The 15,590-nt window shown below is 44.3% G+C and overlaps 1 protein-coding gene and 1 long non-coding RNA gene across 2 annotated transcripts; both read left to right on the forward strand.

The window, feature by feature from the left end:
* The first annotated feature begins 3,783 nt into the window (after positions 1-3,783).
* On the forward strand, positions 3,784-8,800 carry LOC119400334 (uncharacterized). Its single transcript, XR_005185058.1, has 2 exons — positions 3,784-4,105; positions 8,545-8,800. It is a non-coding gene; the product is annotated as an uncharacterized LOC119400334 (long non-coding RNA).
* Positions 8,801-9,993: 1,193 nt separating this feature from the next.
* On the forward strand, positions 9,994-14,459 carry LOC119400332 (glycine-rich protein 1). The gene is made up of 2 exons (XM_037667358.2): positions 9,994-10,363; positions 14,091-14,459. Exons 1-2 carry the CDS (start codon positions 10,030-10,032, stop codon positions 14,381-14,383), a joined length of 627 nt encoding a protein of 208 aa, XP_037523286.1. The 5' UTR covers positions 9,994-10,029; the 3' UTR covers positions 14,384-14,459.
* The last annotated feature ends 1,131 nt before the right edge of the window (positions 14,460-15,590 follow it).

Consider the following 15,590-nt stretch of genomic DNA (forward strand, 5'->3'; position numbering starts at 1 on the left):
TCTAGACGCTGCCATCATAAAGGGACCACTTTTAAGTACACCAGGATATATTATCAACAGCCTGTCGCGACAAGGAATTCGTTTGATACTTCCGGCGAATGTGCATTTAAAAATTGCCGCATTAGAATAGAATGGTTAAGCGATGGGCTAACGAACTATGTTGTTTGTGCTCAATGCAACGATGGCTAGTTGACTTAGGAACATGTAAAGTATAGCCTAAAACCAATCAAACTTAACTACGACGCAGAGTATTTGCCCAAAGCGACATATTATTCGGCAATATCAAGTCTGAAAAGCGTATGTTATTGACAGACAGGAATATGCGTAAAGAACAAATATGCCACATCAGCGAATATCATGTACGGATATTCACGAACTTATATCATTTCAAGTATACCATAATTTATTAGACAATTTCATATAAGATGACTTATGCTAACGCGAATTTGAGAAAGTCAGTAACGTACAGATTAAATATGCAAAGTCATATTCCGCTCCGGGTTTCTTCAAGTTTGCTGTTTCAATAAATCACAGAGTTGTCACGAAAGATAGCGAAGGGCGCGGCACAGATAAAAAAAAAAATGTTAGAGGTATTTCAAGAGAAGAACTCTGATCACGTGCGGTACTGCTGCTTCCTAACATAACTACGAAGACGATGATTATTTAAATTGTAACTTAACTATCGCCTCCATCCTTTAGTCGCTGCTGCAGAAATTAATTTGAAACGATGCCGCGAAATACCTTCTCTTAGCTCTCCTGTGTAATACCGCAATGCGCGCGTCATTGTGTTATCTAAGCAGATATATCACAACTGTTATCGTAAAGGGTATTGGTAGGCGTCGATATTCGTGTAACAAATGTTAAATATACCCATCTTACATCATGTTGTACACAAACTTGAATTATGCGAGCTTATATCATAGTTTTCGAATGCTTTCGAATTTTGTCAGTGAATGAATCACGGAAGCTTCATTTTCATGAACAAAAAGAAAAGGCATGTTCCTACTATAGTGGTGCCAAGCCTGAAAGAAATGCGGAGCTGGGCGGCCGTATTTTCTTTCCCTTTATTATTTTTTTTCTTTCTTTCTTCACCTGTTCCATTCTTTTTCTCTAATACCTTCTTACTTTTTTGTCTGTGTTTATTTCTATTTCTTAATTTGTCTATGTTTTTCTCTGTTTCTTTCTTTTTATCTAATCTATCTTTATTTTCTGTCTTCTTTATTTATTTCTCTCTCCTTATATTTCTTACTTCCAGTTTCATTCTATCTTTTTCTCTCTTTCTTTCTATTTTATGCTTTGCTATCTCCCCTCACTGTCCCTCCTCCTCACTCTCACTTTCCTTGCCCGACACCTTGCTCTACTATACAAGGCTCTGCTGTGCTCTGCTAATGTGCCTGGATAGCCGAGTGGTTAGGACCGCCCCGCCACGGTTGTCTAGTGGTTATGGCGCTCGACTGCTGACCCGAAGGTCGCGGGATCAAATCCCGGCCGCGGCGGCTGCATTTTCGATGGAGGCGAAAACGTTTCAGGCCCGGGTACTTTGATTAAGTTTCACGTTAAAGAACCACAGGTGGTCGAAATTTCCGGAGCCCTCCACTACGGCGTCTCTCATATTTTGGTTTTGGGACGTTAAACCCCAGATATTATTATACATTAGAGTGGTTAGGACGTTCGCCTTCCGATCGTGCGTACGCAGGTTCGAATCCCGCCTGACGAAGAACTTTTTTGCTAAGAATCTATTTCTTTCTCTCTCTCTGTTTCTTTTTTTCTATTTATCTCTCTCTCTCTTTCTCTGTACTCTTTTTGTCACCCATTACAGTTATTCCATCTCGCGCCGGAGACATCGGCGCGCGGGTTTTGGAAGCGAAGCAAAAGATGAAGATGACAGAGGGGAAGAAGAGGACGAAGAGAGCGCGTGCAGATTTTTATGATGATAGACTCTGCGCGCACTTCTAGGCCCAGCAAAAAGCTTGAAGGGCTCCACTCTTAAACTTCATATGCAAAGATCCTTTCGACCCAAAGCCTAAAACTTAGAGGACGCTTGAGCTTCGCCTTCAAGAATACAACGCGATAGCGTAATCTAGCCCCGTGCGCATCGTCTTCTCTGTCGGTAATCTGGTTTCGGTTTTCGGTGGATGCCTCAACCGTGCCGCAAGAAAACGAACGTCCGTGCGTAACATCGGCCGTTTACAACTATACTAGAATGTATATTTGCAATACAATTGCGCAGGGCCCACTACGCCATAATTCTTCATTTTCAGAACCCACGAAGGGCACACTACGCGTCCGTAAGGCAACAGGCGAAGCTACGGAGCTGCTGACTATGTTGATGCTTTTGCTGCTCATGATGATGACTGAATATGTCAGCGCGCTTTGTAATGGGTGGGCTTTTAAAACACCCACGCAATGCGCAATTCACATGTTTTGACGCCTAGCGTGATTTTACGCTTCTGCCACGCAGAAGCGTAGAGGTCTCCTTACATACGTTAAGGAGACTCCTCCCAATCATACCTGACATTCCTACCTGACATTCATATAGTGCTTTTTGCGAAGCAATTTCAAGCAATGGCGTCACTCCGTGGTAGAACACCTGCTTCCTACGCAGATGTCCCGGTTTCGACTGTAACTCAAACCGAATATTTTTATTATTTATTTTATCTTCATCTTTCTCAATTTTTCGGCCACGTTCTTTTCTCGACTTTCTCGGATTTTCCGAGTATATTTTAACGCTATCGAGTTAAAATGCTTTCAAACATGGCACCAGAAATTACCGTACAGCTCGCGCAGTAGAACACGGCGTTATCTTTAATGGTGTTTAGAAAAAGAGTAAAGTTTTATTTAGCATAAATATAGCTCCAATTCTTGAGCTCGACTTGTGCTACGACGCCATAATGAAAATATATACATAATCAGTGCTTCCCCAAATACAATATCAAGTCAGGTAAATCCCCCGTGCTTTGTATACAACTTGTAAATTATAGCAGCGGGCAAGATAGTACACGCGAACATCCGACGAAGCGTCCTTGCGAAATACACTTAGCACAGGGTATGAAATTATTAAAATTTTTTTGTAAAAGAGCAGTAGAGATACCTCGCCATAGTGGTCATGTTGAAACTGATCCCGCTTGCTTTACGTCTGACCTACGAGGTAAAGAATGCGTTTAATAAAGTACTGTGCTGCTTACATGAAACAAAAATTTACACATCATGTTATACATAAGTAGACCATGTGTCCCTGCTACAGATGATCTGTTTGTAGTAGGGGCATGTAACACATGCTGCAATTCAGAGTTTACCACGCGGATTACTACCAGGAGCACATAGCCTATGCAGGTGGCTCTCGAACGAGAATTTGTCACCAAGATTTGGAACAATTTGCGTTCGCTCAATGCATAAAAAATGGTAGCTTGTGAGGAACGCAGATATCACTGTCATTTCAGCCTGTATCCTGAACTTCTATAGCTGTTTGCTACTTCACTATTATCGTTAACATGAACAATGACAGTTGCACTCAATACATACTTTAATTCTTTACACTAATGCGCCTTAAGCATGAAGCCCAATCTCTTGCCTTTTGCAGTGCGAGAATCAGGAAAACTGATATGATGTCACCTTACCTTCAACGTCTAAAATGGATGCTTGTGAAGCGAGATCTATACTAACACAATGAAACATGGAGTTATTTTTTTCGCCTTCGACCTGATCGCCATATATATAAGAGGAGTCTCGATGTTAGCCAGAGCATGCAGCACCTGAGGCGCTTTGACAATGGCGAAGGTTCCGATCTTCCGCATGATTGTCGCTTTAGGCGTAAGTCTCGTTGTTTTGTCCATGGTGCTAGACGAAGGCACGTTTGGTGCCAATGCAGAACCTAAAGTGTCATTTAGACCTCGCCCTGTAAATGTCCCCAGACCAAAACCCAGACCGGTGGCTACTAAACCTGCGCCACCCAAGAAACCTGTGAAACCAGCTTCACCTGCTAAACCTGCTGGATCTGCTAAACCTTCTGCAGTTGCTAAAGCACCCGCATCTACTCCTCATTCTCCTGAAGCTGTTCCACCTTCTGAATCTTCCAAACCGTCTAGATTTACAAGCACAGATGCTGGTATGATGTCGTTTTACTTCTGCTTGCAATGATACCTTGAAAATATTGAGCATGTTTAGTGCCACAGTCGGATGCACGAAGAGAATTAAGGTGCAGCCAAAAATTCAAATTTCTACATATTTTTTTTTAAATCAAGCCGCAGCACTCTTCGTACAATGTTCACTGCTTCTGCTTATTTTCTCCAAAAAACTAGGTGAAATATTTTATTACGAATTATTGCGTATGGAGCGGTGCCGAGTTTTTGGAATAATTTTAATCCTTTTGATTCACGAGGAAATCTGTTTCTCACTCAGGCGGGATGGCTGAGCTACACTTAGTCGTGATCACTATAAGCTTGACTACGCACACCGCAGGGCAAAGGCCCTTGTTTCCCTTGTTTCTCCAATTAATCCGGTCCCGTGCTGGCTGTGGCCATGCTATCAGCACAAAAACCTTACACTAATCTGCCAGCTTAACTTCCGGCCTCTCCCCGGCGCGCCCGCCTTGTCTTGGAATCCAGCCTGTTACTCTTAATTACCATCGGTTGTTGTGTGATCTTGCTACATGCCATACCCGACCCTGATCCCTAACCCATTCAGCTTTTTTTTTTTTCGTTCCTTAATGCTACATCTATTGCTTTTTCTTGTACGCCTCGCTACGTCGTCCTCAATTTAAGTTGAACCCTTTTTGTGAACCGCGGCGTTTCTGCTCCGTAGGTAAGTGCCGGTAAGAAGTAGCTGCTATATATCTTTTCTGAAGGGGTACAGGTAACCAACTAATAATGATCTTACGCCTCTAGTTACTTGAATATATTGTTTCGGCACCACGGTCACTACCTGCCCTAAGAAAAATCTTCCTTTACCACTTTTATTGCCTCGATACCTAGGGCAAAGCGTTGCTCTCTTTTTCAGCCGTATTTTCCACCCGCGTTTTAAGCAGTATTTTTCTGGTCTCCTTGTGAAAATCACTAATCATGATTCACAATACATCCCCTGAATTACTAAGTAAAGCAATGTCTTCAGCAAATCGCAGGTTACCTCCTACATTCAATCTAATCGAGAATTTTTAGAAGACTTCAGCAGATCCGGATATTCATCTCTGACCGCGCTCTTTATAGATCATGGCGAATGAGCTATGACAGTGACGGACGCCCTGCTGTTTTTCGCACGCCTACCGCCGACGTGTGCGTCCCGTGAGATGTGGCACAACCCAACTAAAACTTCGCGCATTTTCAATTCTTGAATTTAGATATAAAATACGAGCCAAGAAGATGAAATAGCAATCACGCTTTCTAAAACACGCTTCATGCTTATCGCAGTTTCTCAGCATAGACTTTTTAGAAAAATATCCTCGTGATCCCGTTAAGATGAATATGGCATTTTTTTTATTGCAGATACGGTCCTTACAAGCGCCGCATCTACTGTTAGCGGGATCACCAACACCCATCTCATGTATGGCTCCCTTGGCTATGGTGGTTATGGTGCCGGCGGTTATGGTGCCGCTGGAAGTAGCGGCGTTGCTGGCGCTGCTGGAGATCCTGCCGCTTCTGAATCTGCTGATATTACAAAAGAAAGTGAAAGCGCCCCTCAGGAGGCCTAAGCATCGCGAAGAACTGCCTGCCGTATCTGTGCACTCCAAAAAAATGTGAGATGTGGAATATCAGATTTTTGTGTCGTCAGTCTGGTATAGATTGCCCTTGCTCAAGTGCACAAATATCTAATGGAAACTGCTTTCAAAGTAAAAAGTATTGCTCTTGTAAAAGAAGCATGTACAGCGTAAGCGTGGTAATTTTATAAGCGTTACTGGTTCTGTTTTATTACAGATCAAATGTTCCCATACCCAATTATACTAAGAGGATTTTATCGACAACGTAATTGGTTTCTGGCTCGGGACATTTCTTTAATGTAGTCAGAAAACGTTGCTGGGCTCAGCGGAAAGCTCCCGTGAATAGTGTGAAACTACAGTGTTGTCATCCAGCAGAGAATCTGCAATTTTGGTGCCAGAAACATGTCGGAAACTTGCTTACAACTTTCCGTTGCGCTCTCATGCGACGGCGACGGAATATAAATACGGGTAAAAAGCCATAACGCCCCTGTGTGTAGATTTCCGTTATTGGCGCGTCGTCCTGTGTCCATCTTTCCTTGGGTGCCGTGTTATTCCATCCCCCTTTTCCTCGTGGTCGTGATCTGCTTTCCACCTGTAAAGGGCCATATATATTTTACTGTCATTTTATTCGATGCAATGTCGCCAAGACTACGCATCATGCAAGCGCCGGCAGAAATTTTGGATGACAAGTGCCGTGTCATGTATGTACGGCGGCCACCCAAAAGAACCCCGAAGCACCGGCACCGAGTATCTTGGCGAGATGCTGAGGCCAATGCAGTATACAAAAACACCTAAGAGAATGCAGCAAATGATAAAGTTTATGACGAACGGCGATATAAGTTCTGGTGGACACATTCGCTCCATGTCATTGCCTCTCCCAGCATCTCAGGGCTTCTAGAGCACACGGAAGAAATAAAGCTTACAGCCTGTGTGAAAATGCCGCTCATATTTGCGATATTCATAATATTTTCGTGGCAGCAGATTTGTCAGGCAGCATTATAAAATGGTAATGTAATTTCAACATTTTGGAATGTCCGCATCTTTAGCATATTAGAAAATTTCATATCTGTTAGCCATATATTCCCACATTACCTGCTCATACAGTGTGAAACAGCATCGTAGTCTGGACACCCCGAATATAAAGTGAACACATTTGAGTTTACCGGGAACTATTATTCACAGCAACGTGGCCGCGACAAGGCATTATTTTGATGCCTTTGGCGAATATGGATTTGTAACATTGCCAAATTGGAATACAGTGTTGAAACAATGCGTGAACGGGCTATGCTGTTTGTGCCCATGCAACGATGCCTAGTTAGCTTAGGAACCTCTAAAATTTATTCTAAAAGCAATCAAATTAGACTATGACACAGATTATTTGCCGAAAGCGACACAAAAATCGGCAACATGAAGTCTGCGAAATGCGTGTCTTATTGTCAGAGAGGAATGAGCGTAAAGAACAAATGTGCCACATCAGCGAACATCATGTACCGATATTAACAAACGTGACTCACTTCACAATCAATTACACAATTTCTTATGAGATGATTTATGCAAACGGGAATTTGACAAAGTTAGTAACGTAGATATTAAAAATTCAAACCCGTATGCGGCTCACTGCAAGTTGGCTGTTTCAATAAATCACAGAGTTGGTCACAAAAGATAGCAAAGGACAGGACACAGCTCAGAAAAATGTAACAGTTTTTAGTAGAGGCACGGCCGCTACATAAAAAAAACAGGTGCGGCCTGCTGCGTGGCGCCGAAACGGCGTCCGGGGCCTAGTTCTCCTTGCGCCCGCTCTGGCGCCACCACACCGGTACAGCTGTTCACGGAGAAGCGCTTCGACAGCCGCGTTTGTACGCGCGACACCTACTCCAATCAGGCCGTAGATTACGCGTTTTATAGCTGCACATTACAGGTTGAATATTGAAGTCGTTATTAGAAATGCCGATTACCCCACATATGTGAACGGTTTGCCCTAGGACTACCAATATTTGTAGAGTGGGCCTCAGTACTCTTCATGAAGGTTGCCCGCTTTACTCACCTGAAATTAAAAGAAGTTCTCGTTATTACGAAGTATGCTGAGTATATTTACGTGTTTCTTCAAGGCGAAGTAGTGAGTGATGCAGGCACTCAGGAGGGTGGCCGCCTTTTCTGCCGAAATTTGACTTTTCCTCTGTCTCTCTATTCTCGGCAATGAACAAGCGCGGCAGTTTATTAAAGGTGCATGACATGAAATCAGCAGCATGTAGTGCGGATAACCGGGAAACAGAGTTGGGACCGCAGTCGGAAGCAAAATCCTAATCTTCGTGTTCTTTTTATAGTCATCCTCAGTGAAATGTAATGCACATACCAGCGACCTGTCGCTTGGCTCCCATTTACTTGCTTTCCCTGATGGCCCTTGGCGAGAAATATTCTTCAGCCACGCTTCGCGACGCTGCAGATCGCTAGGGAATTCGTGGTACTTCATAGTAGCGTCTCTTCTCGCGTTTGAATTGCACAGCGGCACACAACAGCTTCGCGGCACCTCACCGCTGGAAAAAACCGTCCGCCACAGACGCGCACACAAAATAAACGCACTCAGGCGCAACAAACACGAGGAAAGCTACTCACACACACGATCACACAAAAAAGCACACGAACAACGCATAAATTCCGAGCCGACCACATTGTAGCACCACGGCCGCTGCATAATGGTAGCACGAACTGGCCTCTGCTTTGCGGACCGCGCTAGTGGCGTCCTCACCAAAAACTGCGGCCGCAACTGTGAACTCGACCGGGACGCGCTTGCCCATTGACTGCGACGCGACGCAGCAGGCCGCACCTGTTTTTTTTTTATGTAGCGGCCGTGGTAGAGGAATGCTGATGATTTGCAGCACTGCTACATTCCAAGATAAGTACGAAGACAATGTTCATTTAGAATCTAAGAACGGGCTTCATCGAACATCTGCTGCTGGAGAACATGATGGGAAACGATGACTAGGAACACCCTGCCCTAAATACTTTCCTAAAATATGCTACATAATATGTATGACAAATATTGCTGGAAAGAGAAATATTAAGGCGCAGATACTAGCGACGAAAATTCTAAATAAAGTTACCTTTCATCTCGTTGTACATCGGCGTGAATTATTCGATGTTTTCTCATAGGCTCCGATGTGCTATATTAAAGGAGGAAGCTTTCTTATCCCGACTGTTTTCAAATGTTTTTAACCAATCAAAACATGAAATAATAAATCAATGAAACTTCATTTTGATGAATAAAACATGTATATGCAATGATTATTTTGACCAACAACCTAAAGTGTTTTCAATAAATTCACGAGGAATCAGCATATAGTAGGCGAACTTTCGGCAGCGAGATGCAACGTTACCATTACAGGTGCTAGGAAAATGTGTAAAACTGCATTTATTATAAATTTATTTCTACTTCTTAAGCTCGACCCCCGTTGCAACACAATATGGCGAGTAAAATTGTAATCAGAACCTGACACATAAAATACGAAGTTTAGGAAGTAATTTTTCGCGTAACTTGTATAGAAATGGCGAATTGTATGAGCGCGGGTGACAAGTATAGAGAAGATTCCTACAAAATGTCTTGTGAAATGGGCTTAAGGCATGAAATAAGATGACTAAATTCAGTTGTCTACGCCACCAGGCGGCATTCGGAGCAGTTGAGTTACCTGGCCATAAGGGTTATGTTAAAGCTGATCTGGCATGGTTTACGCTGCACCTCTGAAGCAGTGAAGGCGTTTCCGCAAGTTTTGTAGTATTTACACTAAACCTAAAAATTTCATCGCATTTATACGCAAGCAGACCGCAAATGCCTAAGTGTGGTAAGGGTATGCGACACCAGCTGCAAAGCACAGTTTGCCACGTGCAAGAAGCCTGCGAGCAAGGAGCCTTGTAGGCGGTTCTTGAAACAGAATACGTCGGGAGATTATGGAGCAATTTGCGTTGGCTTCTTACACAGAAAATTGATGGCTTGTAAGGAACGTGGACGTCAGTCTCACACTTGAATATGTATCATGAAGTCAGATAGCTATTTGCGAGTTCACTAATATCGTGCGCACTGACAATTGCACTCAGTATATATTTTTATACTTTACACTAGTGCGCTTGGAGCTTGAGGCGCCGTCTCTCGCCTTTCACATTGTTTGAATCAGGAAAGCAGATGTGACAACACCTTACCTTCAGCGCCGAAATGGATGCGTGAGAAGAGAAATTTATAGAAACACAATGAAACATACGATTATTTTTTTCGCCTTTCATGTACTCAAGATGTATATAAGAGTGTCTCGCTGTGAGCCAGAACATGCAACACATCAAGCTCATTAACGATGGCGAAGGTTTCGAGCTTCCGTATTATAATCGCTGGCGCCGCAGCTTTTGTTGTTTTGTCCATTGTGCTAGACGAAGGAAAGTTCGGTGCTAGTGCAGAGCCTCAAGTTTCGGTAACCCTTCCTCGTAAAAATTTCCATCGCCCTAAACCTAAACCTAAGCCGGTGGGAACTAAAGCTACACCAGCTAAGAAAACTCCGAAACCCGCTGCGCCTGCTAAGGATTCTGCACCTGCTACACCTCCTGCATCTTCACCTTCGATACAGCCTCCCACTCCTGAAGTTGTACCTGGTGGAGCTACTCAACAGCCTGGGCTTACAAGCGCTACTGCTGGTACGATGCCATTTTAATTTTTCTTTGAAACAGTACTTTAAAACTATTTGGCATTGTTTGTACAACCTTTGGAGACGCGGGAGAAGGGAGGGGTGAATTAAATAGGCAGTCAGAGATTCAAAATGCTACGGCGGTGTCTCGAATGAAGGCGCAACACTTTTCATATAGTATTAACAGTTGCTGCCTCTTATCTCCATAAAACTCAGAGTCGTAATCTTTTGTTTTGTTTGTTTATGTTTGTTATCTTTCTTTTTCTAAAATATCTTTTGGATTCTGTTTCATTCCACTTTGCCACTTTTCTTAGCGCAGAGTATCTAGCCAGTCTTAGAACCGGCTAACCTTCGCCAGAAACAGCGGAACTACAATAACTATAGACTGGAACTTTTTAGAAGACTTGGGCTAACCTTTATTTTTTTTTCAACCAATCGCTACAAAACCATGTTGACACAACGCAGACTATCATATTCAGCCTGCTGTTTTCGCGCGCCGGTGTTTCTTTGTAATCATGTTTCGATGACCAGGTGCAATGAAGGCCCAAAATGTCTCTATGGCACCAAGGACGCTCATAGCAGATGAAGGTATGTCGTCAGATGTGGCCATAAGAACACCGCCTTCTCTGAGCCTAGAGTGATCGCAACGAAACACCGCGTAGTCTTGCGTACACTAAAGAACTTAAATGCCACTCAAGTGAAAAACAGCAATGTGCCTGATAGGGCAACAATTTGAGCACCACATGGATCTATTGTGGATGATAACGAGTCGTATGATGATTGTGTTAATGCGTCGACCAAAAATTTCTTCTAGAGAAATAGCAGTATCGTCGTAAAATTGACACTTGCCATTAGCATAGAGCTTACCTTATCAGTGTATAAAAACGTAACATGAGGAGGAAGCGTCGCCTTTGCCAAAATCGCAAAGCTCTCTTACGGCGATGCCTGGAGCAAGCGAGAAGTCTTCGCTCGCAGTTATTCCCTTTTGTTTAAAACAGGTTCTGCACCTAAATGAGCTTTCTTGTAGTTGTAAAGTGACTGAGCTTTGCCGGCACACCTTTATTCGGTGCATGACGTTCGCTGTGCTCGCGCGATTATATCGGAAGCTAGAAAAACCGAGGTAAATATTATATTTTGAGCTCAGTTTGTTGCGAAGATTCCATAGGCAATTGACATGTGGCGACGATACCAACGTGCCTGTTGCTTTAGTCTTGGTTCCAATGTTTCACTATTAGTGCCTAACTCATCCATCGACTTTTGCATTAATACTAGTTGTTTCTCGCACCGGTCTAGCGAATTCGTTCTTTGTTCTGGCATTTCAAGCATTTTGTTCATTCCCCAAATAACGGTTTCCAAGCTTTCCTGCACGTAGCGCTAATAAATGCGGCAGATTCAGTATAGAGCTTGCTGCTTTGAAGGGAGCGAATATGTACGCCTTTCACCATTGAATGGGATCCTTCATTTGTTCAGCGTGATCGTTAGTGAGGGCATTAATTTCCAAAACTAATTCAGAACATGTACTGGGAACGGGGTTGCAGTCGATATCACCTTTACATAAAAAAAATCAACATAGTTCCTTATGCATTCTCCTACGACGACTCGAAGGCGATAATCATCTTCTTTTTCTTCTCATCCGATCTATTGATCCCCCCCCCCCCTTCGGAACCTCCCTGTACCAATCGTGGTTCAGCACTGCCTCCAGTATCGGAGGCGCTGCAAGCTCTCTGCCCCTCGCCTAGTTTTGCACTGCCTCCGTGATCGGCCCACCTTTGAATAAGTGGCGACGGGATGCGATGATCTCAGCATGTAACACCGCGTTATATAACGTTATAGTAACGTCCAGATTACGTCACAAACTTTGACCAAGTGTGACGTCATCACGAGGCCCCTTAGCCGCAGAAACATCGTCTTAACAGCAGAAATGACACATAAAAGCATTCTTATAGCGGCTCATACGACACCCGCGGACACGGGAACAGTAGCAGACACAGGGAACTTTATATTGTGGCGTATAATGATGACTGCGCACCAACCAGCAGCAGAAAAGGGAAGCGATTAGCCGCAATGCCGGCATCACTGCTTGCGTACCTCATGGAGGCTCACTGGTGCGAGCGGCGTACCTAAACCAAGGGCCTTACTTCAATCGTTGACGATGTGGCTGAACTCGGCTGTGAGACCGCCAAGGAATGGTGCTTCCAGGTAGGCTACGTTGTTGACGATTTCAGGAGCCAGCGCTTGCACGAATGACGCTCGTGATGATAGTAGTGTTGTTCGATAATCAAATGGAACTCACACGAAGAACGCGGCGATGAAGGCCTGCATCACAAAGGGGGAGCGATTAAGAGTAAAGACGACAGCACTATACGCGTACCCACTCCTACTATTAGGTCTACTTATTATGCTCCTGCTTTCAGCCCCCTCTGCTAGTTTAGGAAAAAAAAACTGACAGGATCCCTGATTCATGCGCTCCAGTCGACTCGGGGCCGAAAGCCACCTTCTTTTCTTTTTCTTCTAAGTCGATGTATTCAACCTCCATTGCACCTTTCCGAAAGATTTTTCATGCAACACACGTTGTTTTGAAATGCCTCCAGGACCGGAGGCATTGCAATCTTTGTGCACCACACCTTGGTTTACACTGCCTCCGGGATCGGCCCACCTTTGACGAAGCAACGATGTCATGTGATGATGACATGTTATGCGATGACGCAGTAACGTCATGATGACGTCTGAAATCATGGCGACCTGTGATACGTGATGATGTCATATGGTGACGTCATTACGTGGTGTTGTTTGGTGATCACGTGATGATGTCATATAGTGGCGTCATTACGTGATGATGTTTGGTGATCACGTGATGATAATCATCACGTGACGCCGCCGTCACGTGATGATGACGTCGAACACGGAACTCTGTTCAATTTTCAAATTTCATGAGGCATCAGGGATTTCGCCTTAGTATGCAATGACCGTAAAATGTCCGCTCCATGGGCTAAGCTCAATCCCTTGTCAACATTCGCGAATGCTTGCCGCATGCGCTACAGCCCATTTTTATTCCTCTGTACATTCATTTTCATGAGTAGGTGTTCCTTTCATTATTGCGATAGCCTTAGACGCCTCATCAAACACGAAAATTGAACGCTGGGGTTGGCGGTGTCGGCGTCCTCCGTCGGCCACGTCAACATGAATGATGCAAATCTCGAGAGCGTACGAGACGACCCGTAGGCTTTCGCCTTCAAGCCGTCTTAGCCGATGGCATAAGAAACCCTGTGAGTTTTGATAACTGGCAAGCAGTACACACTTTGCGGGTGTTGGAAAGGATGGGTGCTAATATTGTACTCATCCGGCTACTGAACATTGTTTCTCTCATTAGCATGTTTTTCATTTAGGCCAAGTTTACTACTTTCTCGCTTATGTCTGAAAGCTTTCATACCACTCGTCGCCATGATTGCTGATTTGCCATATTTAGAGAAGTTAAATGTATATGGTACTAGTTGAGTTTTAGAGATACAATGAACTTTTTCATTGAAATGGATGTGAATGTCCACAAAAAATATTTGAAAATGTTGAGCACTGAGTGTGACACAATCGTTGCTCGCCATGTAATGGCAAAGAAATTGTAGGTGGCTAGACTCGGCGTCCCCATTTGAAGCAGTGAACAACGAATGCAAGATGTCTTAAATTTACTATTGCTTTTAAATAAAAGTTATTAATGGTTCATGAATAAACATTCCTCGCAGATACTGTCCTATTAGGGTTGTCATCCGGCCTTAGTGGCTACGCCAATTCTCGTATGATGCATGGCATGTATGGCGGCATGTATGGCGGCATGTACGGCGGTTATGGTGCCGGTGCCGGCGCTTATGGAGCTGCTGCTGCAAATACCGGCGCTTCTGGCGCGGCTGGCGCTGCGGACGCTACTGCCACTTCTACCGACCCTGGTACGTCTGGTGCTGTTGTCGTTCCTGGTGCTTCTGAACTTGCTGGTAATACAGAAGTTTCAGCAACTGAAGCGAACACCGCAGGCAGCTAAGCATCGAGAAAACCACCGTGCCCCAGCTGCGCGTTCGAAAAACAAGTCAAATCTGGAATAAACATTTCTTATGTCATCTGTGGTATAAACATTGTCATTCCTGAAGTAGACAGATATTAAGTATTTGCCACTTTAAAAGTTTCAATATTTTCCCGTCGTATTGGGTGCCTATACATTGTAAGCGCAGTAAACAGATTTTTGCTCGTACTGTGTTATTGAATTGTGCCAGCGGCCAATGGTACGCAGTTCATAAGTGGAGGCTATCGACAATGTAATCAGTTTCAAGCTCGCAACGTGAAGGGAGCTATGCGACATTTTTTTTTTAAATATAGATAGCAATTTCGTTATGGTGTCTCCGGAAATGTTAGTCTGGTTTATCGCCTGGTTCGTTACTCGAGATGTCCGGTGTTCACTAGGGCTTATAAAATGATCACACATACACACAAATAATGCGCACTGTCACAAACACGCAGATATACACAAAATCGCCTTCCATAAATTTTGGCTAAAGCGAGTATTCCTGAAGATCACCAACAGCAATTTTGTGTTGCCCATAGCAGAAGCGCAGCTTTTCCGCGGGCCGAGAAGGTGCCGCAGTCCAAGGCCAAGCCGCATGGCGAGTGTAGTGCTGTATGCAGATTCTGTCGTCTGTCGTCTTGCGTCGGAACGGGAATAGCCACACAGTAGATGTTTTAAGCCTTTCCGACCATTACGTGGGGCGCAAGTAGGATTATCCCGCTGCTTAACCTTGTACTCAAAGTAGTTGGAAAATAACAAGGAAACATTGCGAATAGGCGTGGGAGGCTCCTGTCGTCACTTCGGCAAAAATTTAGCACTGCATGCCGCAGAGTCTACAATTTTATGTCAGCAGTTGCGCAAGTTTTTTACAGCCTTCTTAGCAATGTGAGGCCGCGGCAGTCTCATTTTTGATGCAGTCGAATGTTGATAGCACTCGTGTACTTAGAGTTAAAATCAGGTTGCAATGTCAGCCAAGTTAGCAAGCATGCAAGTGCCGGCGGCAATCTCGGAGGCTAATGATAAGTCGTCTAAGTATGGGAACCGCCCGCGGAGTGCTGCCACGTGCCAGTGGCGAGTAGGGTACCTCGATATCCGTTGCGCCTCCCGGCGTTAGGGTGGCGACACCTGTCGAGAGCGAAGACGCCATGTTGTGTCGGAACAGCGGACACAGAGACGCGTGTGCCCGCGT

The sequence above is a fragment of the Rhipicephalus sanguineus genome, chromosome 7, assembly GCF_013339695.2.
Source record: "Rhipicephalus sanguineus isolate Rsan-2018 chromosome 7, BIME_Rsan_1.4, whole genome shotgun sequence".
Lineage (NCBI taxonomy): Eukaryota > Metazoa > Arthropoda > Arachnida > Ixodida > Ixodidae > Rhipicephalus > Rhipicephalus sanguineus.